The following is a 26632-nucleotide window of genomic DNA, read 5'->3' on the forward strand; positions in this document are numbered from 1 at the left end:
CTTTATGTCATTTGTAGGTTTCAAGAAACTTATCGAACAAACATTCGTCCGATTGGAGAGAAATAGGTTTATATCATAGTCACTCTCACCTTGGAACGGTAAAGGTTAAGAACCCTGAAAGCACATCTTATCCAACACAAGCCCCACCCCTCCATTTTCTGACGTCACGACAATAACCATATATGTGGTTGGGTTAAGCATGTTATGATCTCAGCACTCACACAGCATTTTTTGTGACGTCATAAATCGAAGGGCGGGCGGAGTTAAATAAGGTGTGTGAAAAGTGAGACCCTTGAGAAACGAACCTAGCAAACGCAAGCTATATGCATAATCGTGCATAACATATAATTTGTTGTTTTTATGAGAGAAATATTTATGTTTATATGTGTGATATAAGTAACAGTGAATAGTGTCAGAAGCAGAGTTAATACAAAACTGAAGAGAGACGTGGAAAGTGTCTTCAGGGTAATGCTATTTTCTGAGTTATTTAGCGGGTTTGTTGATGTTTATATGTGGTTTGCCGCATTTCCGTTGTTGGGTGATATGTAATAGTTTATTATAAGTGAGTAATGTAAAGAACTTTACATTATGTATATGGTATTTTGTTTGTGATGGCTAAACATTATCTTGTTTTTCGCAATGATTAGAGAAATAAAAATGTACACACCTGTCATACGTTTAGCCCATTGTTCATTGTAGTGGGGGATATGTTTAGTAAAATTTTATTTATTGGTGCCGATTATACGTATGTTGAAAATGCGAGAGTGATTAGGTCGCAATAAAATTGAATGAATGGACATAGCACCATATTTGCAACATTAGGCTACTGACAGAGTTGTCCAGGAGATAGGGTAACAGTTTCGTATATCGAAAACATATTTCTTCATTTTTACAGAAGAAAGTACGGTAACATTATCGTATGGGTAAGACGGATTCCTTCAAATTTCCTTCAAATTTACAGGAGAAAGTACTTACGGAAATCATTTTCTTGAGCGTTTTGGAAGTTCCTGAATGTAGATTTGATCCATTTTAATGTGAATACGTTTTGTTTTCTGCGAAAATCTCTGTCCGACATGCTGTTTCTGCTCCCGCCATTTGCTTTTTGCATGAGAGTGCAATGTTTCGTGTGTTAAGACGATGCAACCCCGTAGCCAGTGTTTCAGCCTCGCCGTGTTTTCACTAGAACCACCTGTAGAGTTCGGAACAAGCCATTTTTCCCCGAATGGGTGTGTCACTTATCGCACAACATTGTAGCAACATTGTGTTCGGACGTCACAGGAGAGAGCTGTTTTTACAATTTTTCTTTGTATTTATGCTAATGGAACCTAACCTAACAGGCCTAACCTAACCACGTAGGCATTCCTCGTCTGACGTCAATATTCAAGGTTGCAAGATTGTTGTGCGTAAAGGAAGAGAATTAACGAATTACGAAAGAAAGATGGTTCCGACCCGAATGGGTGTCACATATCGCACAACACTCTAGCAACATTGTGTTCTGACATCACAGGAGAGACCTTTTTCATGTTAGGCAATACAAAGGTAACGCGTCTCTTAGCGAAAATATTATTTTTTCTTTGTATTTATGCTAATGGAACCTAACCTAACAGGCCTAACCTAACCACGTAGGCATTCCTCGTCTGACGTCAATATTCAAGGTTGCAAGAGTGTTGTGCGTAAAGGAAGAGCATTAACGAATTGCGAAAGAAAGATGGTTCCGAATTGCGAAAGGAAGATGGTTCCGAATTGCTGTTTATGGACAATGAACGTGGTAAATCGCAAGGTTATTTTACAAGTTCTACACGTAAATGCGACGTATTAGCATAATTTCAAATAGGGGAACGAAAGTAGATATTTTCCGGTGAACGAGGTTGCACCACTGCATAAATCGACAAAACACTCTCAGAACGCCCCCTAAACCAGTATGCTATCACGGGGCCATAATGTGTTACAGATTCGAAACAACAAGTAACAGTAAGTACTCTTAAATAAAGAAAATAAACATTATCTTAGTTAGAAATGCATTATTTCGCCTTAAGAAATGTTCCGCAACACGTTAGCAATGTAAAGAAGTCCGAAATATATGATTCGTAGGTGTTTCACCCATACGATAATAGTACCGAAAGGACTTACGGAAATGAGTTTGTCTAAGTTTTACAACGTTCGTAGAGGTATATTCTTTCATCGTGGAATATGTATTTTTCAAGAGAAATATCTCACGGACGCACAATTGCCATTGTTTTTATTTGCCTCCCGTACCTAAACCGGATGCAGCATAGATTTCATGACGTAACCCCCTGTCAGTGTTTCCAACGGTAACACTTTACTATACTGGAGACGGATTTGTTATACAACATTTCAAACAAATCGGGGAATGCTCCCATCATCTTCAATTAAGCCGAATTGACAATAGGCTATAGAGAAAATCTGTAATTCACTTCCTACTTCTTATACACTCTTGGTGACGTATCTGGAGTTACGATTTGGGGGTCGCATGTTAAAATTGTACATTTACGTGTAGAAGTTGTAAAATAACGTTATTTACCGCGATAATTCTCCATAAAGATACACAGGCACAATCTTTCACGTAAGAACAAATGACGTTCAAAATTCATTGCGCTGTCTACAGCGTTGCCACGCTGTTCAGAGCATTGGTCGTGGAAAGTGATTGAGGTTAGGCGGGAGAGGAATGCAGGCTTCAATTACAGGTAGGTTTGGCAACAGTACTTCACCGTTGATTTCAGGAAAAATGGCATGTTCCGTAGTGATGAAACATTGTTCGTTGGGTACATGCTACAAAACTAGGAATTGCTTGTTGAAAGTGATCATTGTCGCACAAATCATTCACGGATAACCATTTCAGGTAAGGTTTAGTTAGGTTAGGCAAGCATAGTTATAATATTTCGTTCGTAAAACTACGCATATACTTCACCACTGATTTCAGGAAAAATGGCATGTTCCATGAATCATTGTTCGTGGGTTACGTGCTACAAAACTAGGAATTCCTTATTGAAAGTGATCATTGGCCCACAAACCATTCACGGAAGGTTATGTTAGGTTCAGTTAGGTTAGGCAAGCATAGTTATAACATTTTGTTCGTAAAAGTTATAGCATTTGTTTTGTAAATCTATGCATATACACCTATATATATATAAAAATTCAATCTGCTTTTTTCAAATTTCCAGACGTGACCCCCGGTTTTTTACAACAGATTTGTGATTAGGAGGCCAAAATTAGTTAGTATACCAAAAATTAACAAGATTGGAGACTTTCTCTATATTGTTAATTCACTCCTTTTTTTTTCACTATGCTTGCCTAACATAACCTTATCGGAGATGGTTCGTTGGGGTATCCGTGAATGGTTCGTGGGGCTATCCGTCAGCTACGCGTGCATAATGTACAATTTCCACCGGTGACCAACACGATAGTAGGTATTTTTCATTGAAGAAGGTTGGATACACTGCATACCCACAACGTGAGTCAAGATGTGGCCGACATATGGTGTGTTACGGAAGCGAGGAAAGGAATCACAGAAATCGCTCTGTATGTGAAAAATTGTGGTTTGTTTTCGTGTAAATAGCATAATGGCAACTTGAACTATGTTCCGCAATACACAATGGACATTTCCACTTTGACATGAAAAACGTTTTAAATCCATTCATTTTAGAGTCCAGCGCAGATATTTCTGCCGTGCGATGCGCGAAACAACTAAAGAAGCAGTGTTGCTAATGGAGCAGATAGAAAAATCGCTGCAGTGCGCCGATGCACAGCTGTTACGTACAACAATAAAATTAGAGAATTCAGGTCTATCTAACGTTGAGTTTTAAACGTCATGCATTATACCAGGACTAGGATTAATATGTACTAACAAGTGGCTTTGTATGTAGCTACATACATATGGATTAAAAATTTGCAAAATATGAACTAACACATAAGTAAAATTACCAAAAATGCTGCAAAGAAGACTTCTTCATACGATTCCTTATTTGAGTGATTTCAAACAAAATAAAATATATATATATATTATTTTTCATTGCATTAATGCACTGGTGGCGTTCTAACTTTTCACTCCCAAAACCCGTATACACTGGTATGGAACTGCAACGGCAGATAATAACATGCCAACTTGCTAAACTGCTACAATTGCACCATAACACTCCTCCTCAAGCAGTATTATTATTTCCTCTCTGAGATCGGCGACAGTCGGTTGCCTTTGTTGTACATTTACAAAGGTTTGTACATTTACATTTCCTCAACAATAACAAGTACATACACTGCCACTAGACGATAAGCTGCGCGGCTTTTTCTTTTGTTATGAACCAGGGCCGGCGCTAGTCATTTTGCCTCCCTGGGAGGTGGCGGCAGATGCCGCTCTATTTCGCCCCCCCCCCCTGGTCATTACGCAGCAACGGAAAATTGAAAATCAATATATTCCTAACTAAAACATCAAAATATAAAATAAATAATGAGACTTCTTATGCTATTTCAATACTATTCAGCGCAAAAGAATATCTCGCTCGATCACAGTTTTCAATAGGCTTATTTTTTTCTTCTCTTCAAATTTTGCCGCTCGGTTCGCCCTCCCCTTCCGCCGACCCTGCTATGAACTTGGTCACCCATCAAAGCATGGCAATTTTAACACAGAAAACAATATGCATCGCATTAAGCAGCAAAAATGACAGCCTCTTCTTCCTCCACCTAAATCCCATCTTTCGCAGCAAACGTTGCAAACTCTCTTGACTTCCCGCAAAATGTATGTCCGCCTGTAATTTGACATGCAATTTTTTCAATGTCGGCACTTCATTTTCACGCAGAGCGTAGTCGTATATGCGCCTACGGATAACGTTTTCATCGAAAGCGTCCACTGACGATTTGGTAGCTGGTCTTTGTCGTTCTTTCCCGGGAGTGTGGAATGATGTGGAGGGGCCTTCTGACATCTCAAGAGATTGTCTTTCGTTCATGATAGCCCTGATTGTCCGTTCAGGAACTCCAGTCGTAGCCGCTGCTCTCTTGCCAAAATGCTGTATTGGGATGCTAACACTTTCACTGGCTTCCTCCTTCATGAACTCGTGCACGTTGCTTAGAATTTCCCGAGCTTGGCTATGCAAGGTTTTTGATTTCAACTTTGACAGAACTGGAGGCATTATGGAATTTAACGTTAATTAACAAACGCACACGCAATACACGTACACAACGTCAAACCGGTAAAATACTTAGTATAAAATAAAAATATGGTGCTTCCAATCTAACAAAACTCACAGTCATTTTACCTGCCTTTCCCCTTCCGTGACAGAAATAGTGCTTCATTATTACAGTTGGCAACACTTACTAGCTAGCCAATGAACATGCACTGCATAAAAGAAGCAACCACTACGCCGTGCTATATTGCCACATTACCGTCTCTGCCGAACGGTGTGAACCGCGAGCTGAAGCGCTATTCAATTGTTTTCAATGATGTTTGCGCGAGTGTGTCCAGGAATGGAATGACAATATGGCAACAATAGCGAAGGTTTTCGAGCAGGGTAGAACACGTGATACTAAGAGAGAGGGAGACGAAACGAATATCTCGGCGATATTTGTCTTGGTTCTCGAGAAACATGCCTTCAAACACCGCTGAAATTCACCTCCTGCATGACGGATTTGAAAACGTCCTCTCCACAGACACGAGGTCCTCTGATGTCATCACTTAGAAATGCGTGCAGCCAGGTCTTCTGCTCGTCTTGTCAACTTAGCATGAGCTGCAGAAGCGACAGCAAAGTCACTTGTTACTATGTAAAACAAGTATATTGTAACTTCCAGTGCAAAAATCTGTGCTCCATTTATTGGAGATGAATTATGCCCTAGCAGTATTTACTATAAATCAGCCACTCGGTAGAGGGTTTTCCCATTAGGGTGACAAAGCAAAACTTGTAACAGTCAATGGCTGAACATGTGAACAGCCTTGTTCATTGCGAATACATAGATTGGGTCTGACTGGCAAGAACTTAATGTTATAGGAATGCCTTTTCTGGAATTACAGTTATTTTCGTCATAATATTTTCTTCGCAAAGTTTAAGATAATACGTTTAGAACACTGTGGTTTACATGCCAATTTCTGCAATATGCTACGCCCTTGGGGGTACGTACTTAAATGTTATTTACCACAGCTACAGATATCTTAATCTCAGGGGATAGGTTTCTTATTTGAGAATTCCAAATAAGAAAGCATTTTATAGCCAAGAGGATATAGTTAAATGCGGATCTATATTCTGAAAACTGTACACAATACAGAGAAAATATATATCGAAGCTTGTATATACATTGAAATATATATATATATATATACTGATTCCAAATTTATGTTGGTTATATTCTTCTTATACATATATGAATAATTGAAAGGAAATCTTCTTCTTCTTTCTTCTCGTAATTTCTAGAAAAAGGCTTCTTCTTCTTTCCTATCTTTGTTCTGGGAAAGGGCTTCTTCTTCTTTTCTTCTTTCTATTTTTGGAAAAGACTTCTTCTTTTCTTCTTTATATTTTTGGAAAATACTTCTTCTTCTTTCTTTTTTCTATTTAGGAAATGGCTTTGTCTTCTTTTCTTTCTTCTATTTTTGGAAAAGACTTCTTCTTCTTTCTATTTAGGAAAAGGCTTCTTCTTCTTTCTAATTTTTGAGAAGGCTCATTCTTCTTTAATTTATTGTCTTTCCTTGTAATCTTATTTATTACATATTTGCCCTCGCTTTCCCCGCTTCAGAAGCTATACTTATAGAAAGATTAAAAAGGTAAAGTGCTCCCCTGTGCATAGCACCATGCCATGAAGGCATATAGGGGGTGTGGGGGTAATGCCCCACACTTTCTTGATCCGGTCGTGAGTGGGGGTGATGTGATCAGTATCACGCTCCTGACTGCCTTTACCCCCCAGGGTTTCCCCCAGGTACCCATGTTATTCGACGCTGGGTGGGCGCCGGGTCCGCTTCCATTGTTAGAAAAGTTCAATTTGAACCTTAATTGGCTATATACAACATTTTATTTACTCCTATAATTTTATAAAACATCAAAGTTTTTTTTTTGTATTTATAATGATAATCCTTTGCATACGTTGTTAATTCTATATTTTTCGAGACTTGAGACGAGAACGAGAATTGCCCTCCCAAACCAAGATGGATGTTTATAAATCGAGACGAGACTGTCAATGAGCCATTTACAAATGAACACGAGGCAGACATTTGCAACTCTCAATGAGAATGAGACCAAGGCTGCCATGTCTCGTCTCGATAGGATTCTTAGTGGTGAAGTTGTGAACCAACCAATTAATGCGTTCGGGGTAACGAGATGAGGTGGCTTTTTTTGCAGTACAAAATTCAAAATATATTGTACCATTTCAGTATGGGATATTGTTATACACATAGGGGGGGGGGGGTGGATCAATTTTTGGTTTGATTAGGGTTGCTTTATTTCGTAAGTGAAAATCCAGGACACTGATGGCCGGAAGCTTGTTGGGGAGCAGGGGGTGCTGGACCTGACAAAGTTGTGTGTATGTAGTCACGCTAGTATTGATACTTTTTTGTTCATCTTGTGTCACTGCGTTTTTAAAAACCAAATATCTTTAAGATGACTAGAGGGGAAAAAATAACTGATTTGACAGTCTCAATGCAGTTTCTTATCTCAGAAATTCCGAAACAATCAGGAAATTGCAGACATTTGGTCTGCAGTCCCATCTGGTGTTTGGATTTTCGTAATTTCCTTTCCATCCATATCCCGTCCTACGTCTCTAATTTAAGAGAATAAAATAAGTCCGAAGAAATTTTTATGAACAAGCGGATAGAACAGGTAACTCTGGTAATTTTACTGAACCAAAGGGGGGGGGGAACCCGTTGAGCCCCCTTAAATACGCCCTTGGTTATACACATTATTTCCATGTAATAATTATACATAAACTAAGTGTTAATATGTACTGTGCAACTGATGTAATCGTCTCTGTGTATTTTCTCTTAATTGCCCAAAAATATTTGATCATAACTTGCGCAACTGAAAGGAAACACAAACTGAAATTGCTTTATGGAAAATAGGTTTTATAAATAAAGTGACGAATGTGAAAATTCTTATTTTGCACTACATAGGTTACGGTAAATTTCGATAAATATAAGTTTGAAATATATATATTTTTGAAAGTTTGGTGAGCAACCAATTTTACAAGCAATGTTTTTCGCATGACCTGAGAACATGCACGCAGCAGAACCCTTTCATTTATCTTTCACGTGAGCAGCAGGGATATTTTATGGAAGAATGATCATTACAAAGCATAGCTTTCCTTTCCACTGTCGCTCCTTCTTCCATTATTTAAATCTGTACAGATTTGTAAAACTGCTGCACATGTTTGTTCACCGTGGGCTACCTGCTGGAAACTGGACGCTCGAAGCAGATGACAAACGAGCTCTTTCTCTGAGTAGTGACGTATTAACATGGCGGCGGTGTGTTTTCAGCGCAACGCTAGCCTTGTAACTTTGGAAGTCTCGTTTTTGTTACCTTAAACTGGACGCAAAGAAACGCAAGAACTTGCAGGGGTCATTTTTCTAGGGTGTAGTTTTTAAAATTGTTGTAAAAATAATTGAGTGGAAATGTCCATTGGTAAGTACGAACCATGCGAAACCCAAAATATCCGATTTAAATGTGTTTCCGATATATGAAACTTACCAGAGGTAGTTGTTTTGAATGTAAAACGATGTAAAGTTGGGAAGTATGCAAGTCTTAAATGAGCAGTTACCATCCATTCTTTTGTCTTTTTAGTTCAAATACTTAACGATCAGGACTTCTTGCAACCCACCTCAAGTTTCACAAATATTATTCTGATTAATGTATAACATACCAATACATAGGTGCCGACTTTAGGGGCAAGGCACTTTCTGCCCCCCTCCCCCCAATTCCTCAAGTTAAACCATATTTATGTGACGTGCCAATAGGATAGTTACAAATTGGATATTGTAAACACATTTAACCAACACTTGATTGTAAAAAGGATATATGTGGGGGGCCCAAGTTCCATTTTTTAAATTCCAATTTTACCATGGTACATAAGCATTTTTTTTCTTGGTTCGATTTCTATTTTTGTCTTTTAACACACACTTTGGAGTTTTAGTGATTACTTACTACGTAGGTTGCTTGAGAATGTTTTTTCACTTCTGTATACCTGTATACTCCTATATGATTCTTCTCTTGCAACCAGCTATTCGTTTATTGTCACTTGGCTACAGATTCTGCTGCTTTCTAGGTCATTTATGTGGTGCGAAAGGGTTTCATAGTTAGGTTAGGGAAGTCTGGTTTAGGGCTCTTAAAAGGTTAGGGAAGTCTGGTTTAGGGCTCTTAAAATTCAAATAATGTTCCTAATGCATTTGTGGTAGGTTTAGCGTGCCACTTTTAGGGCTGTTTGCATTACAATTATTTTGCTAAATGGTTTCAACATCTCATCATTTTGGTGCTCGTCTCAAGCATGACACCCCTTCGAGCCTCATTTTGGAAGTAGTCTGTGGAATGCCTTATCGATGGGAAGTGGGGATATTTTGCATAAAATGCCTATTTCATCTTTTTGCTGCTAAATAAGACTTTTCGGAACTTCAAACACTTCTAATTATTTTCAGAAAGCTTGAAATTTACTTTTCAATCATTTCCACTTTTCTGTGAAACTTTTTCTTTCTTCTGTTAAATAAAATGGGAAGCTTGCATAAGGCACTTTTGTCTTTTTTCCCACATAAATTGCACTTTCCGAACTTGAAACAATGGTAATTACTAGGTAGCGATTTTTAGGTGTTAAAAAACTTTTACATACTTATTTTTTATATGTGGCTAAAAGTATAAAATATTTTCATTCAAAAATTATCAAACAAATAAACAGGATGTTAGATGCTTGTTGCATTCTATTTATTACATTGCACTACAAGCACACTTCCAAATTGTCCATTGAAAATGCTAGCTGATTATCTCTGAACAATGTATTGCGAGACCCACCATTTCACATCATACATAGTCAGATGTGTATATTTGAAGTGAGGGATGTCATGCACCCTTACACCATCCATATCATCTTCATGTTAACTCACCAGAACCTAAGAAACTGTACACATTTGTTGGTACCTTGTGCCCCCCCCCCCCCAACATATTTTGCACTTTGTCTCTAAGCATTCATATGTGTGCCCCTGATGGAGTGCCTTTCAACTGCAATAACGTCCTTCACTGTTTCGCAAAGCAGTTTTGTGAGATTTTCGTTTTTTTTATCATGCCACACAAAAGCTTTGATTTTCTGACAGGAACCCCGAATCATTCTGTAAACATCCACCTTTTCAATAAATTTTGAATCATCATTTTGGTGACGCATTAGCTTTGTCAAAGTCATTCACAACACAGGCAAAAGCTTCAAAATCATTTGTTGTGGAGTTCTGAATAGGGTAGTAATTTACTAATTTACCACATGCCTATTTTATGCATTAACTCCTAAATATGCATTTACAATAACAATTTGGAAACTTTATTTTTGCCTGTGCTAAAGGTAAAATTATGCATTTTTGTGTGAAGTTTGACTTTGCAGATTACATTGCAGTCATATGATCAGCACTCTTAACAAGTTTGGCTAACTTCTGAAGGAACAAAAAAAAATATGTTTTTTTCCTAAAAATCTGATCCCTAGTAATTCAAAAAGGTTAAAATTTACTGTAAAAGAAATGAACAAAAACATGCCAAAACCTGGCATTTTAAATATGATTAGTGTACATGTAAAACAACTACACAGATTGTTCACACATTTGTAAACACCGATTTGATTGTAGTAAACAGGCAGGCATTGAAACTGCACAATACAGCCTATCATGGCTTTTTTGTAATGGTTTTTGCCAAGATACGGGGTTATAATTATAATATATATGATGTTTATATTCATGTGGTAATACAAGGTGCATCCAGAAAGTAAGTTTAACTATTTTTTTCCCGTGAAAGTAAACATAAAGAGCCGTGTAAATTGTGCATGTGCAGCAGAGCTAAGACGTATCAGTCATATGCCAGGCGGACAGATCCCGCCCGGCGCCAGTAGCGAGGCAGCAGTGGTCCGAAGTGGAAGCTCGTATTCTTTCTCCCGCCGCATGCCAGTAGCGAGGCATCAGTGGTCTGAAATGGAAGCTCGTATTCCTTCTCCCGCCTCATGCGAGGTTCGGTCGGTGATAAAGTTCCTGAATGCACAAATTATTGTGCCAATTGACATTCATCGTCAGCTCTGTGAGGTCTATGGGCCGAACATAATGAGTAAGCAGATGGTGCGTCGCTGGTGTCAGCAGTTTTCGGAAGGTCGTCAATGTGTCCATGATGAAGAGGGCATCCGTCCCTCATCACTAATGATCTGTTTGAGCTGGTGCGGCAGTGCATCGTAGAGAACCGTCGCTTCCCGATTACAAAGTTGAGTAGCCTTTTTCCGCAGATATCGCGATCCGTGTTGCATGAGATTGTCATGTTGTTCAAAAAAATTGTGTGCCAGGTGGCTGCCGAAAAACCTGACACCCGAACACAAAATGAAACGTTCAGGAGCAGCACTGACATTCCTGCAACGGTACCATGATGACGGCGATGATTTCCTCGACAGGATCGTCACAGGCGATGAGACGTGGATTTCGCACTTCACCCCGGAAACCAAGCAGCAGTCAATGCATTGGCGGCATAGTGGATCTCCGGTGAAGAAGAAATTCAAACAGACGCTGTCGGTACAGAAAGTGATGTGCACCGTGTTTTGGGACAGGAAGGGCATTTTGCTCATTGACTTCCTCCCCAGAGGTGAAACGGTGAACGCTGACCATTACTGTGAAACACTAAGGAAATTGCGACGTGCCATTCAAAACAAGAGGCGTGGCATGCTTACTGCAGGTGTTGTGCTCCTCCATGACAATGCTCGTCCACATACAGCTCGGTGCACAGCAGCTGTTTTGATGGAATTTGGCTGGGAGTTGTTTGATCATCCACCTTAGAGTCCTGATCTGGCTCCCAGCGATTTTCACGTTTTCTTGCACCTCAAGAAATTCCTGTCCTCCGGTGAGCGTTTTGGCAACGGCAAAGAGCTGAAGACGTCTGTCACACGCTGGTTCCATTCACAGGCGGCAGAGTTCTACGACAGTGGGATCGAGAAGTTGATACCACAATACGACAAGTGTCTCAATTCTGGTGGTTGGTATGTTGAAAAATAGCTGAACCTTTGCTGTACTTGTTGCCAATAAATGGTTTCCTGAAACTGTGTTGTTGTTTTTTTTTAAAAAAAATAGGGAAACTTTCTTTCTGGATGCGCCTCATATATTTTAAGTGGAACAAGAAAGAGAATTTAGGTAAAACTGCATTTGCCATGGGAATATGGCAATGGGCAATGGTAGGGAATATGTATTACCTACTCTAATCCTTTCTAATGTCTCTTACAATTCAGGGAATTGGTCTGCAGGTTGGGGACTATCCTCAATGTCAGCTACGATAAATTTCCTATCCCATAGTATGTCTACCACCAGCAGAATGAAAAGACTTGCAGAAGTGGAAAAAGGCAGTTGTGTTTGTAGTGTGATAGTGTGCAGCAGGTGCAATAATCCATAAACAGTATGTTCAGAATTGTGGAAAACTGTACCCCCCCCTTTAATGGTATCATATAACCATTAACAATTTGCATATTATTTTCTTTCAACAGCTCAACTGTACCATAAAACTTGATTTGGTATACATTTTCTTATTTTGCAGATAATGTGCTTGTCTACAAGATAATCCAATGGTTTGTACAATGAGCTTTTCAAGTGATGAGGTCAATTTTTTGGTGTATCGCTACCTGCAGGAATCAGGTAAGAATAAGAATATGCTGGCTTGGTGGTTGAGCATTTGTATTATTTTTACATATAATGATGACAAAATTTAATATACATGGTTTTCAATGCACTCCTTGTTTTTCAATACAATTTCTTATGTAGACATTTTATTACTTTCTTTTTTGTTCTGTAAAAGTTTACAGTGAGACCATCAAAGTTCTCTTGAACACCTGACTGTACAGTAAAATGATTTTTTTGTCTTGTAAAATTATGTTGCAACTCATGCCACTGTCATAGGATCATCAGTTACGTACCTGGTGGAGGCACATTGCACAGTGGTTTGGATCCCACTTTAACCTTTAGTCTGCCGCAAGGGTCTGACGAAAGTAATCCCAGTGTCGCCGACGCTTTTGATCTTGAAATTTAAATTTGTATACCTATTGGAGAAAAATCGTAATAACTCTGGCACTATGGGACCAATCTACTTCGGATAACTTTTATTTTGCAGCTAAAACATCAGCGCATGCAACCGTGTACAATTTGGAACTCCCAACCATGGGGGGGTTTACGGGTGGGGGCCTCAACCCCCGAATGTCAATGAAAAAACATAAAAATGTGGAGTTTGTCCCCTTTTTCTTCTCTATTTTGGGAAGATCACACAAACTTTTGCCTTTTTTTCAACGAATGGACCTTTTGCAACAGAGTGAAACTTGTTTCATGTTTGTGGGTGCAATGCAATTTGAATAATGAGCCAAAATGTAAAACTCTGTTTTTTTTGTTTTTTTTACAAAAAATAGCCAATTTGCATATTACTCATAAAATTGTTATAACTCGGACACTATGGGACCAATCAACTTCGGATAACTTTTGTTATGCAGCTAAAACATCAGGGCATGCAATTGTGTACAATTCAGAAACCCCAACCGAGGGGGTTTTCAGACGGGGGACGCGACCCCCGAATTTCAATGAGGTAAAAAGAAAATCTGGAGTTTGCCCCCTCTTCTCCGGCTATTTTGGGAAGAAGATGCCAACTTTAGTTTTCATTGTATAGCATGAACCATTGGCAACGAAGTAAAACTTTTTTCGTGTTTATAGTTCCCATACAAAGTGAAATGTAATGCAATATGTGGAACTCAGCTTTCTTATAAAAAAAAAGGGGGGAAATAGTAATTTGCATAGCATAGCGCCCATGAAATTGTTATAACTCGTACAATATTTGCTGTAGCTGCTTCAGATAAGTTTTTTTTGCAAGCTAAAACATCAGGCCATGCAACGATGCACAATTCGGAACGCTGAACTGATATACAGGGGGTGTGGGGGCCTGCAACCCCCAATTTTCAAGAAAAAAATAAAAGTCTTGAATTCGCCCCCTCTTCTGCTATTTTGGGAAGAAGACGCAAACTTTAGTTTTCATTGTATAGCATGAACCATTGCCAACGAAGTAAAACTTCTTTCATGTTTCTAGCTGCCTTACAAAGTGAAATATGATGCAATATGTGGAACTCTACTTTCTTATAAAGAAAGGGGGAAAATAGTAATTTGCATAGTGCCCATGAAATTGTTATAACTTGTACACTATTCGCTGTATCTGCTTCAGTTTTGTTTGCAAGCTAAAACATCAGGCCATGCAACGATGCACAATTCGGAACGCCAAACTGATATACATGGGGCGTGGGGGGCTGCGACCCCCAATTTTCAAGGAAAAAGAAACAAAAATCTGGAATTTCCCCCCCCCCCTCTTCTCCTGCTATTTTGGGACGAGGACGAGAACTTTAGTTTTTCATTGTATAGCATGGACCATTGGCAACAAATTGAAACTTGTTTCATGTTCCTAGCTGCCATACAAAGTGAAATAAGATGCAATATGTGGAACAATGCAATTACTAAAATATTATTGTGTTCATGCTTGATTTGTGAAAACATTAAGGAATAATGTTCTTCTTTCACTGTAGATGGTCGTAAAGTTCAGGTCTCATACTGTCAACTGGTTCATACAGTTTATTTCCACTGTCAATAGATGTCATATAACAGCAGTTTTATGTGAGCTACGCATCACACATATGTATGTTGATATCATACTGGCTGGAGGGGTTAAAAACAATCATGGCTTAATGGAATTAATTTTTTAAAGCAAATAATGGACTAAGATTCTAAAGCAATGATTCATAAAATCTGATCTGTTTTATTTTGTTTGCCTCTTTACCACTTTCGGGTAATTAACCCTGGAGAAGGCATGTGGCGACATCTTACGTAAGGAGGCACATGCGGTCACGATGACTGCGCTTGAATATTTAGGTCTATTGGGTTTGTTTCATCATATTCCAAAATTAGGATTCTTGTACTTTATTGTTTCCTTCTTTCTTTTGTATATTTTTGTAATTTTTAACACAATAAATAAAACTGGTGAGAGTTTTGAAAAATTTAATACACTTTTTAAGGAAAATGTTTTGTTATCTATTTTTGTAAGAATATAGTAGTCAAAAGAAACATGATTTTACAAAAGTTTAATAGGCAATTGTTCTTGTTCATTTTTATTATTGTAAGAATACAATACATATAATTTTACATAAGTTTCATGCAAACATTTTAGAGAGAAAAACAAATATGATACTAAATGGTATTTACAATTACAGTATATTTTCTACTTTTACTACTACAGTTTTTTTTAAAATATATTTCATTTCTTTACTCGACATCTACTTCATCGCCATCAAGATTTCCATTTGCACATTCCACAATTTAAAAAATTATGTGTTCACTGCAGATGTAGAGTGAACAGTGGATGCATTTCTTTCTTTTTCTCATTCACATTATTCTTACTCTTTTAAATTGCCTTGGAAGCTCTTTATATCACATGGTGTCTACTTCTTGATGCTTTCAAGAAACCTATGAATTCGATCCTCTTCTTCCGGGCTAATAAAATACAGGAAAATCCAATAAAGATACATTGTTAAATCTATAACACGAGAAAGTGCGCGTGGTCAAAAGCACCGCAAAGGAAACTGAACTGTGCATTTTAAACGGTAGAAGGTCACTGTTAAAATAGTTGTCTGGCCAGCACGTCTCCCAGATGTCCAGCATAGATAAGGTGGGGGGAAAGAGCTAAATCAACACGTATGCGTAAAAAGGCAAGCAAGCAAAGAAATTTGCGGTCAAATCCCTGCCACGCGCGTTCTCCGGGGTTAAGTAGGTGAGTATGAAAAGTGATGATGAAAATTGATGAAACTACAATCTCAAGCCTCGCGGAGAATTATATGGACTATGAGACCAGATGCCAGAACTTTGTTTGTGTGTAAGAATGCAGTCCAGGGTGTACTACGTGTACAGTAAGGGCGTTTGGGTACTTACAGGAAAGTCATCTCCTTACACCCCTCTTTAAATCTGGTTGTAATTTAGTATTTTTTACTTTACTTTTACCATACTTTAGTATTTTTCTGCAGTAGGTCTAGTTGTGCCTTTTTATTTATGGAATTGCAATCACTTGAAAATGAGAAGAAATTATTGCATATTTTTGTTAATCTTGTAACAATATATAACCTACAATAGAATACATTTCATAAAGTGAATGCTCTTTAACTACTGTTTGAGTATGACTCATGAACTTGTGCTTTTTATTCAAAATTGCATGGTAATATCCAGGGGTACAAAAAAGAAACAGGGTGCCCAGTCACCATAGTGCATTTTCACTTAGTGCCTGAATTTTCAATTCAGTTCCAAAAAGAATATATATATGTATATATTTTAAAAAAGATCGAGTTTGTTTATGAAAATTTCAGTTACCTTATTTTTAAAATGAGTGTTTTTTTAATATTCATGTTTTCTGTATCACGTGTATCATTAAATCAGAATAATAACCGAATTTTAAAATCTCGGCAATTATTCATGCTGTTACCATTTGAGTCTTGTTTTGCAATGCCACTCTAGTGCAACAATTAATTACTTTTAATCTAATGTTGTATTATTTAATAAATGACATGATTTAAGATGATATTTCAAAATGTGTAGCTTTATCTTAGCTGGATTCATGGCTTTCTTAGACAATATTTTCCCAAAACAAATTTAAAAAGCTGTCTCCTGAGTAAAATGGGCTGGTGCCTGAATTAGTTTTAGTTTTTTCTAACTGTGGTAATATCTTACTTTATTGGTATAGTCATCATCTGTTTATGTGGAAAGTCATCCAGATCTGGGATCTTCATTGGTCTGTGTTCTGCCTATGTGACCCTCTCTGGCTTTCAACAGAAAATATAAAAATGGAATTTCCAAGTCCATTCTTTGGCCAGAATGACTATAGATCGCCATGGCTCTCGCAAAACTCTATATGGCAGGGGTTTCCAAACTTTTTCATTTCACAGCTCCCTTAGTGTTTCAAGATATTTTCCGCAGTGCCAAATTCAGAATGTAGGCCTACGTAACACTTGCAATGCTCAGTTTCTGTTCGACGTTGATTTTTGCACGATACTTGTTGCTCTTTATCACAACCACCGCCGAAAATCCAGCTTCTCACGGCTCAACAAGATTTCTTCTTCTGCAGAAGTAAATTCAGATGGCGTTCTGGCTGTGAAACCGTCTTGAAACCATGTGAACTTTTCAATAGTATCTTCTTTAAAATATTTCTCAAACCAGTTGATAAGCTGTGAAAGGTGCTCTTCAAAAACAGATTTTATGTTGCTAGAGATATCATTTTAGTGACTGTAAGTCCTGGGCAGTGCGGCACCACCGTGCACACTTTGGGAACCACTGCTTGTTTATGCATACATATAATATAAAATCTAATATATAAAAATGGATGTGTGTGTGTTTGTTCCGGCATAACTCTCGAACGCCTGGAGCAGGCACGTATCCAAGGGGGGCTTAGTGGGTTTGAACCCCCCCCCCAAAGCTTTCGGTTTAAACTAGATAAAATGAGATTTGTGGTTTCTTTTGGTGTGAAATAAAATAATTTGACGATAATTTAAGGAGATAAATAATTATCGAGGCAAGATGGATAATGTCCTATAACCCTTTTATTGTTAATAGCACATATTCAAGGTGGGAATCCCCCCTTTTAGGGAATTTTTTCTGTTTACGCTAGATAAATTTAGAATTTTGACTTCTTGAAAAACGTGACGATAATTTAAGGAGATAAAAAATTATCAAGACAAGACGAAGAATGTTCTATAACCCTGTTATTGTTAATAGGCATATTCAAGGAGGGGGAGGTGGTTCGAGACTGCCCCTCCCAGGAAATTTTTCAGTTTACACTAGATAAAATTAGGGTTTTGGCTACTTGAATAATGTGACAATAATTTAAGGACAAAAATAATTATCGATGCAAAACGGAGTATGTTCTGTAACCCTGTTGTTGATAATACTGCACGTAAACTTTTCTTGCGCTTTCGGTGTTGTCACAGCGAACTTGAACACTATGTACCTGTCAGCATTGGAAGCTGCACAACAAAGGTAGCTCCACACGTAGGGCAATTTGTTGTAATTTTTAATCTCTGGAAAACATGAGAGGGAACGTTCTTAAATAAGAGAAGAAGTCGAACCACTGGCATTATTTACGAATCATTTTATCTGTGGAACATTCTAGAATATAATGACGATATAAATACGCGACTAACAGAATCGGTTAATGAGACTTCAGTTCATACAGTCGATTAGTGATTAGTCAGTGTCTATGTGTCACCAAGCCACCCTTGACTTCGACTGATTTTTCGGTAAAATGTCTACATAGTACATGTCCTGTGTATAATATGTCAAATCGTAAGATGTTGCCTGTATAGTGAACAAGCACAGATGATAAAGGAGAAAGAAGAAAACTGAGGAGCATTCTCACCGGTTGAGGAGAATTTTTTCTTCTGTGGTCAAGAAGAGCTACCACTTCTAGGTGACGATGACAGTGGCCTACTAAGGGAGATTTCACACCGTGTCACCTGAGAATCTCACAAGTCGAAAGTAGGTTTGTGCAGCCCTTTGTGTCGCTACGGTGTGAAACGTTGCTGTTGATTGGCTCAATCCAAACGACATGTATCGCATGTCCCTTGAGTCTGAAATCTTCCTAAGTCTTGAAGATTAGTCGCAAGGATGGAAAATGAAGGCTTTGCTAAGGTTAGGTGCGAAAGCAGGCGACAGCACCCTAAAGGATAATATCCAAACCTGCAGAAAGAACGCATCTTACTTCAGTCTCCAATACGAAATGAAAACTCACTTCTGGTGAGTTGATTTTTAAAAAAATGTGTCCGAAATAAAGAGAGGCGTGCCCAGGATTTTCGGAGGGGAGAGGGGTTATGCATATTATTTTTGGTGGTTAGTCCTTATTTTGCCATCTTTTCCTGTCTTTGACACTCTTTTTTAAGGAAAACTGGGTCAACCAACCCTCCTTGGGCACATAACTGGATATAAATGACTAAGCATGTGATCATATCGGGAGACATAACATTACATGTGTTGGGAACGGAAGGGTTTACGCTCTGCATTAGTTTCATGATCCAGCTCTATTCTAGAAGATTTCCTTTCTTTCGTGCCGATATATGACAAGACTGCAGAAGCTGAGACAGACAATTTTGAACACTTGAGTGCTTAGGCCTGAATATGAACAATTTGGTGGGTTTCGGCTGTTATAAGAGCTTCAAACATGGGTGGACAAGACACATTAGTGGTGTTCAGGCTTGAATCAGAGAGAAATATTCGAGAATTGTCTGCGTCCAGTTTGCAGCCCACAATTTGAATCTCGTGTTGTCCCGTGCATGTGTAACAGCTTGGTAAAAACATTTCATGTACATAGATGTTTTGATGCCTCATGAGAAGAAATTGACATACACACGTACTGAGATGGTTCCGACACACAATGTTAGTGCATGGAAACAGAGGGGTCAGTTTGTAAAAAAGGTTCCAATTTCACCTTCCGATTAAAATGACAACCTTAAACAGTGGCGACAATTTAGGTGATAGTTGCTCCCCATATTTTTGCCTCCCCGCTATCACTATGGCCTCTTAATGCTAAGCCTTGTCTACCAAGATAAAGTTAACATTCCTTGCGCCCCCCCCCCTCCCCGGTTTTGGAACTCAATTGCCACCACTGCCTTAAACATACAATTGTGAGGTTCTGTCTATACCCCATTAAGAAATTTTGTTCACCCCCCCCCCCCCCCAAAAGGAATTCCTGCATACGTGCCTGGCCTGGAGCGATTTCAACCAAACTTGGCACGCATATCACTTCCAACCTTGAAAGAAATACTGTGAGGGTAAGACACCCCTGGCACCCCTAGGGGTGGGGGTGTAAGGGGTGATGTGAAAATAATGGAAAACTACCCATATTAGTGTGGAATCCATAGTTTTCGGGGTCGCTAAGTTGAATGGTGACATTCCCAACGCTGTTCAACTCCCAAGACACCCCTGGCACCTTTAGGGGTGGGTGTGGGAAGGGGGTGACATGTAAAAATAACAAAAAAAACGACCGATATTAGTGTTGAATCCATAGTTTTCGGGGTTTCTAAGATGAATAGTGACTCCCAATGCCGTTCAACTCCAAGACACCCCTGGCACCCTGGGTGGGAAGTGGGTGACATGTAAAACGACCGATATTAGTGTGGAGTCCATAGTTTTCGGGTTTGCTAAGATGAATAGTGACACTTCCAATGCCGTTGGACTCCAAGACAATCCTGGCATCCCTAGAGGTGGGATGGGAAGGGGGGGGGTGACATGTAAAAGTAATCAAAAACGACTCATATTAGTGTGGAATCCATAGTTTTCGGTGTCACTAAGATGAATAGTGACACTCCCAATGCTGTTCAACTCCAAGGCACCTCTGGCACCTCTAGGGGGGGGCTTGGGAAGGGGTGACATGTTAATTAATTGAAAATGACCACAATATTCATGTGGAATCCATAGTTTTTGTGGTCGCTAACATGAATAGTGACACTCCCAATGCCATTCAACTCCAAGTTTATGTTACACTATAGTTAGAATTCATTATTTTCCTCTCTAATAGAAGATTGGGATAAATAAATACCTGGGCAATGCCGGGCAATCAGCTTGTATAATAAAATTGTGTCAAGTGAATTAATTATGAATTACATGAATTGGTAAACCAAGTGTTTATAGCAAATAGAATGGATTTTGAAATGTACGTTCTTCAAGTTTGTACAAGGAAAGCACTTTAAATGCTAGAAAATGTGAAATGTGTAAAATAATTCTATTAATTTGTCTTTTTGGTACTAAGTACATGTGAAAAATGTAGGGTTCCACTATATTGAAAGTGCAGAGTCAATGAAACCAGAGAAATTAAATTTCAAAATTTTATATGAAGATAAATATCAGAGACTACATAATAATGATAACTATTCTCATGTAGTTTGTTCTAAAATAATTAGACCTTTTTTGTTCCAATAGGTTTCCAACACTCGGCGTACACCTTCGGTATTGAATCTCACATTTCCCAGTCCAATATTAATGGAGCTCTCGTGCCTCCTGCAGCCTTGCTGAGTATAATACAGAAGGGCCTGCAGTATACTGAAGCTGAGATAAGCATAGGAGAGGTAAGATATTGACAAAACCTTGTGCCATAATGAAGCACAAGATATTTAGATTCAGTACTTGTGCCTTGATTTTTTTTATGCAAAAAATACTTCATCTCAATACAATATTTGAAATATAGGATGATCCATTCAAAGTGATGTAAACATATAATGTTATAACCAGGTATGGACTAATATGTAAATATTCATACATATTTTCGTATGATGCTAAAATTAATATTATTTTTCATTATCTTTGTTACTCATGGTAAGTATGGTCTAAAAATGCTATTTTTATTTTCCTTATTTTTAGCATATATATATATATATATACATACATACTTAGATATTTCCATAACTTCAAACATTTTCTCTTCTTGTGGTAAATACCAAAGGTGATCCGTTCATTTGTATTCTGTTTATTTTGTACTGTGTTTGTTTTAAATCTTGACAATAGACAATGCATCAGTTGTTCCAACTTTTTTGTCAACAATAGAGAATGCAAGCTCAAGCATTCATGTCAATCCATTAGTTATTTTAAATATACTCAAATTACTTCATGTGATATTGAATGCAGTGAGTACGAATCTGTCTTTAAGGACAACAGGAGGGTATTAACCTTTTGCCACCCAAGCGTCTCGAATGAGATACCCAAATGTAACCCTCACTGTCTCAAGCGTCTCGATCGAGACGCTGTGTCAAGGTCGTAGTTTTTATGTTATAACTTTTCTATTTATGGCTAGAATTTCGATTTTATTGTTCCTAACACATGTATTTAACAGAAATGGTTTTTTGCATTTTTTTTTGTCTTCATGAAAATGGAGGGGAAAAGGCAGGAAAAGGTACTTCTCTTTTGCGGCTCTTTTCAACGTCACATTTTTGCCGATAAAGGAAGACGGGCTTTGTTGTTCTAAAGCAATGCTTTTCACTCCCGTCTGTTAACTGCATTCGAAGGAAACTTGTTTATCAGTATCCGATGTCAAAATGAAAGTTTTCCGTGAGGGTGCATGCAGGGGGTGCGGGGTGGGGGAGGGGGAAGACTGGTTGTTGAATCTGCGTTGTGAGAATGGAATTTCGAAGCACGCTGAAGGAAACTTTTTTTTTTTTAGCACAAGTGTCCACAAGTTGCGACAGGGGTTACCCTGCATTGTCTAAAAATAGAATTTCAAGCAGCTGCAAGAATCGCTGCTCATTTTTCACTACGTTCTAGCTTTTCGTCCGTGAATGTTGTGCGTAGGTGTCGTTTTGTGCCCAAGTGCGAGGACATTTTTTGGGTGAAGTGACAATTTTTTAAAATAATTTTTGGGAGTTTTCTCCCTTCCCCCTCCATATATACACCAAATTTGCATAAATTTTGCATTTTGTGCATTTTGACCATTTTTCAGGGGGGCATGGGGAAAATCCATTTTTTTTAAGAAAAAGTATTTTTGAGGGGATCTCCCCCCTTTCCCCCTCCATATGTACGCCGAATGTGCATAAATTATATATCGTCTGAATCTGTGATTCATTCTGCGTACAACGGTATATCTTCCATATCTCCAGGGCATTTAGTTTCTGAGCTATAGTCATTTCAAGGTACCGCTGCATTTTGAAGCTTGAATCAGTGGCGTGCCCACGATTCCTTTTGGAGGTATAACTCAAGTTACATTGGTCATACGACAATGATGCAAATATTTTTCTGTTTCTTACATTCCAGCGATAATTTCTATGTGCATTTTGAACTTTTCATATCCTTTTTTTGGGAGGAGGGGGCGAAACCCCATTTTTTAAAAGGAAAAGTATTTTCAGCAGATTTCCCCCCTTTCCCCCCTCCATATATACGCCGAATGTGCATAAATTATATATCGTCTGAATCTGTGATTCATTCTGCGTACAACTCTGCATTTTGCTCAAAATCGGCTCGGTACCGGGAGGCTTACATGTGAAAATGGCCTTGGGCACCAAAAGGTTAATGTTTCAGCACTTCTAAGAAAGTTTGGTAATCCATTGTTGTGGTACCAAAAATTAAGCACATTTTATATTTGAAATTTACATTAAAATTAATGCCATGTAAGGCTAATGCAATTTATTTAGATAGATGAATCACTGTTTATTGGAAATGCCATTGTTCACAATTGTAAGTGCGTATTTAATTCCATATTTTGATTAAATTAACTAAATATATGTTTACGTGTCCCAACACTTTTTTTTAGTACACATGTGTGTCCTTTCTCTGATTGTAACATAATGCTGTCAAGGTTTCTTTTTTACATATCTGTAGAGGAAACATGAGAATTTCTTGACAGAATGGAAACCTCAGTTGCAGGCCCGTAGATAGATTCGACCTCCCGGGGGGGGGGGGGGGGGGCTCACGAAATATCAGGGGGGGGGGCTTTGTAAACCAAGTCCATTTTTCAAAAGTTTAATAGTATTAAATGAAGGTAAATTATCTGTGTCGAGGGTCATTAAGTTAATTTAAAATATAAAATTTAGAAATATCATGTACAAATACTAGATTTTTTATATCTCTTGAAGTTCTAATGACTGCTACTGACACCATCCCTTTTATATCATACATGTTAAAATGTACAATATTCACTTCAATCATAGTGCCTACCCTACATTCCACACCCGGCCAAAGCATTAAAACTTGGGATCTGTTCACATTTGATGCAGATGCAGAAGGAATATGGATAATGACATCAAAGTCACAGATTTCTGTCAAACAACAGGCTGCAACAGGGGCAGGGAAGGTACAGATAAAGAAGGCTCCCTATGAAAGAACTTTCTAAAGTCTAGAGAATCTTCTACACTTTCCGCTGCTTAGACTTCTGCTCATAAACAAGATGAACAAAGTTGTGAACAAAATAATATATTCTGTCTACATTTTCACTGTTCACCTCAAACAAATTAGAATACAAAATAGTTTTACCTCAGCCCCCCCCCCCCCCTGGCCCCTGCCTGGCTACGGGCCTGCTCAGTTGCCTAGACCATTGAGTGGTCCACCCACCAGTGGCGGCACCAGGATTAATCATCCGGAGGTGCGATGTTGAAAATATAGAAAGCATGAAATCTGCATGCATGTTTTAGCAGAGGCGCAACTATGCTTTTTTTTGGAGGGGGGGGGGGTTTAAGTACCAGGATAAACGTGCCAATGACTTTATTATTATTATTAGTAGTAGTAGTATCAAAGATGTTATTATCGTCGTAAATCATGCAAAAATGGGAGAAGTCGGTGCTAAAGCATTTGTGTTGGACAAACTATTTGAAATATTTTTTTAGCATGTTCAATTTCACATCAGCTAATAATTGAAAACAAGCACAGAAACTGTATTTTTGAAAGACAGAAAATGCAGGACGAATATAATTATTTTTGTACATATGACATGTATAAATTTCATGTACAACATATGTTTTACACATTCAACATCGAGCGACATAAAAGATAAGAAAATACATATGCAACATGTTAACACAACATTGTGTACATATTCAAAGTTTCTTTAATACATATATGTAGCATATTATTTAAGTGCATTACATAATCAAAATTCATCTGCCTCATAACAAACCAACAGTAACAGTGGCTACTCACCAGGAATTCCTGGAATTCTGTGTGAATTATTGGGTCAGGGAATTCTACGTGAATTTTTCTTTGTAGACATGAAGAATTGCAACTTTTATATACATGAAGAATTGCAACTTTTATATAATCCAAGTCCCATTGAATTTATACATATTTATAAATGCTCTGCGGCAAGTTTTTCACAGTATAGGTTTTATTTTTATCGAAGAAGAAAACTAAAGCTGCGGGGAAAATAAAACAGAATTCTCTCAATCTGTTTACTTTTTTAGTGTCTTTTACAGAACAACCTATCTCACAGGTGAAGGATTTTTGCAAGATAAAATATCCTAAAGTTGAATAGACAAGTTTGAGTTTGAAGTTCTTAGATATTAGTATATCCCGTAACATCCTTCACTTGTATTTGATGATGTATTTCAAGTCTGGATATGTGGAATTGCAAATGTAAACACCGTACCTTAAATATTTCAAATATATGTACCTTTTAATTGAATTGATTCAGAGTTTTTGGATACATTGGAATCACACAGACCCTTTATATTGTTAATATACGTATTTGTGTGTACATATGTGTTAATGGTGAGATTTGTAACACGTTGATGTAGAGAAAACATCTGCTTGTTTACCCTTGAATTTTTGGAAAGTTCGCCTTGAAAACCGGGAATTATACTTGAATTTTAACATGGTCCTACAGTGGCCACCCATAGTAAAAATGATATAAATCTCTCAAATGTGCTTGTTTTCATCCAAACAAGTGTTCATGCATTTAACCTTTACTCTCCCGATGATACCATATGGTATCATCAGAGTGAGGTTGTATCTCCCCCAATGATACCATATGAATGTGCATTTTAAACCTTCATACTCTTATGTTTGGGTGGAAACTCGGACACAGGTCTGGAGCAAGCCTGCGAAAATCATTGATGACCAACCTCCCCCCTCACCCCTCTGCAACATATCCATGCCACATTTCCGAACAGAGTTTCACATTTTGGCTCATTATTTAACTTGTATGGCACCCAGGAACATGAAACATGTTTCATTCTCTTTGGAAACGTCCATTCTTTGAAAGGAATACTAAGGTTTGTGCCTTCCCCCCAAAATAGCGGGAGAAGAGGGGGCAAACTCCAGATTTTTGTTTTTTTCCATTGAAATTCGGCGGTCTGGCCCCCCAAAACCCCCTTCCTCGGTTCGGCATTCTGAATTGTACACGGTTGCATGCTCTGATGTTTTAGCTGCACAAAACTTATCCAAAGTAGATTGCTCCCATAATGCCCAGGTTACAACAGTTTTCCTCCAAAAAATGCAAATTACCTATTTTTCGTAAAAAAAATAAAAACAAATCACATTTTGGCTTATTATTCAACTTGTATGGCACCCATGAACATGAAACATGTTTCATTCTCTTGAGAAATGTCCATTCTTTGAAAAGAATACTAAAGTTCGTGCCTTCTCCCCAAAATAGCAGAGAAGAGGAGGCAAACTCCAGATTTTTTATGTTTTTTTCCATTGAAATTCGGGGGTGGGGCCCCCCAAACCCCCTTCCTCGGTTCGGCATTCTGAATTGTACACGGTTGCATGCTCTGATTTTTAGCTGCAAAACAAAACTTATCCAAAGCAGATTGCTTCCATAGTGCCCAAGTTATAACAATTTTCCTCCAAAGAGTGTTCCCAGGCGAGGAGAAGGGGGCTACTTTTGTAAACTTGGTCGGGAGTGTAATGGTTAAGACCAAACTGCTTAGCAGTAACCATCTGAAGTATAGAGTTGGTCTTTGTCTTACTTCT

The 26632-nt window shown here is 38.2% G+C and overlaps 1 protein-coding gene across 1 annotated transcript in view; it reads left to right on the forward strand.

Moving 5' to 3' along the window:
- Positions 1-284: 284 nt before the first annotated feature.
- Positions 285-26632, forward strand: part of ebi (transducin beta like ebi) — an 87762-nt gene continuing 61414 nt past the window's right edge. Inside the window, exons 1-3 of the mRNA XM_083130453.1 lie at positions 285-465; positions 12726-12823; positions 21161-21306. Coding sequence (XP_082986579.1) covers positions 12754-12823; positions 21161-21306 — 216 coding nt within the window. The 5' untranslated portion in view covers positions 285-465; positions 12726-12753. The remainder of the gene's footprint in view (positions 466-12725; positions 12824-21160; positions 21307-26632) is intronic.

The sequence above is a fragment of the Lepisma saccharinum genome, chromosome 10 (assembly GCF_977018435.1).
Source record: "Lepisma saccharinum chromosome 10, izLepSacc3.1, whole genome shotgun sequence".
Taxonomy (NCBI): Eukaryota; Metazoa; Arthropoda; class Insecta; order Zygentoma; family Lepismatidae; genus Lepisma; species Lepisma saccharinum.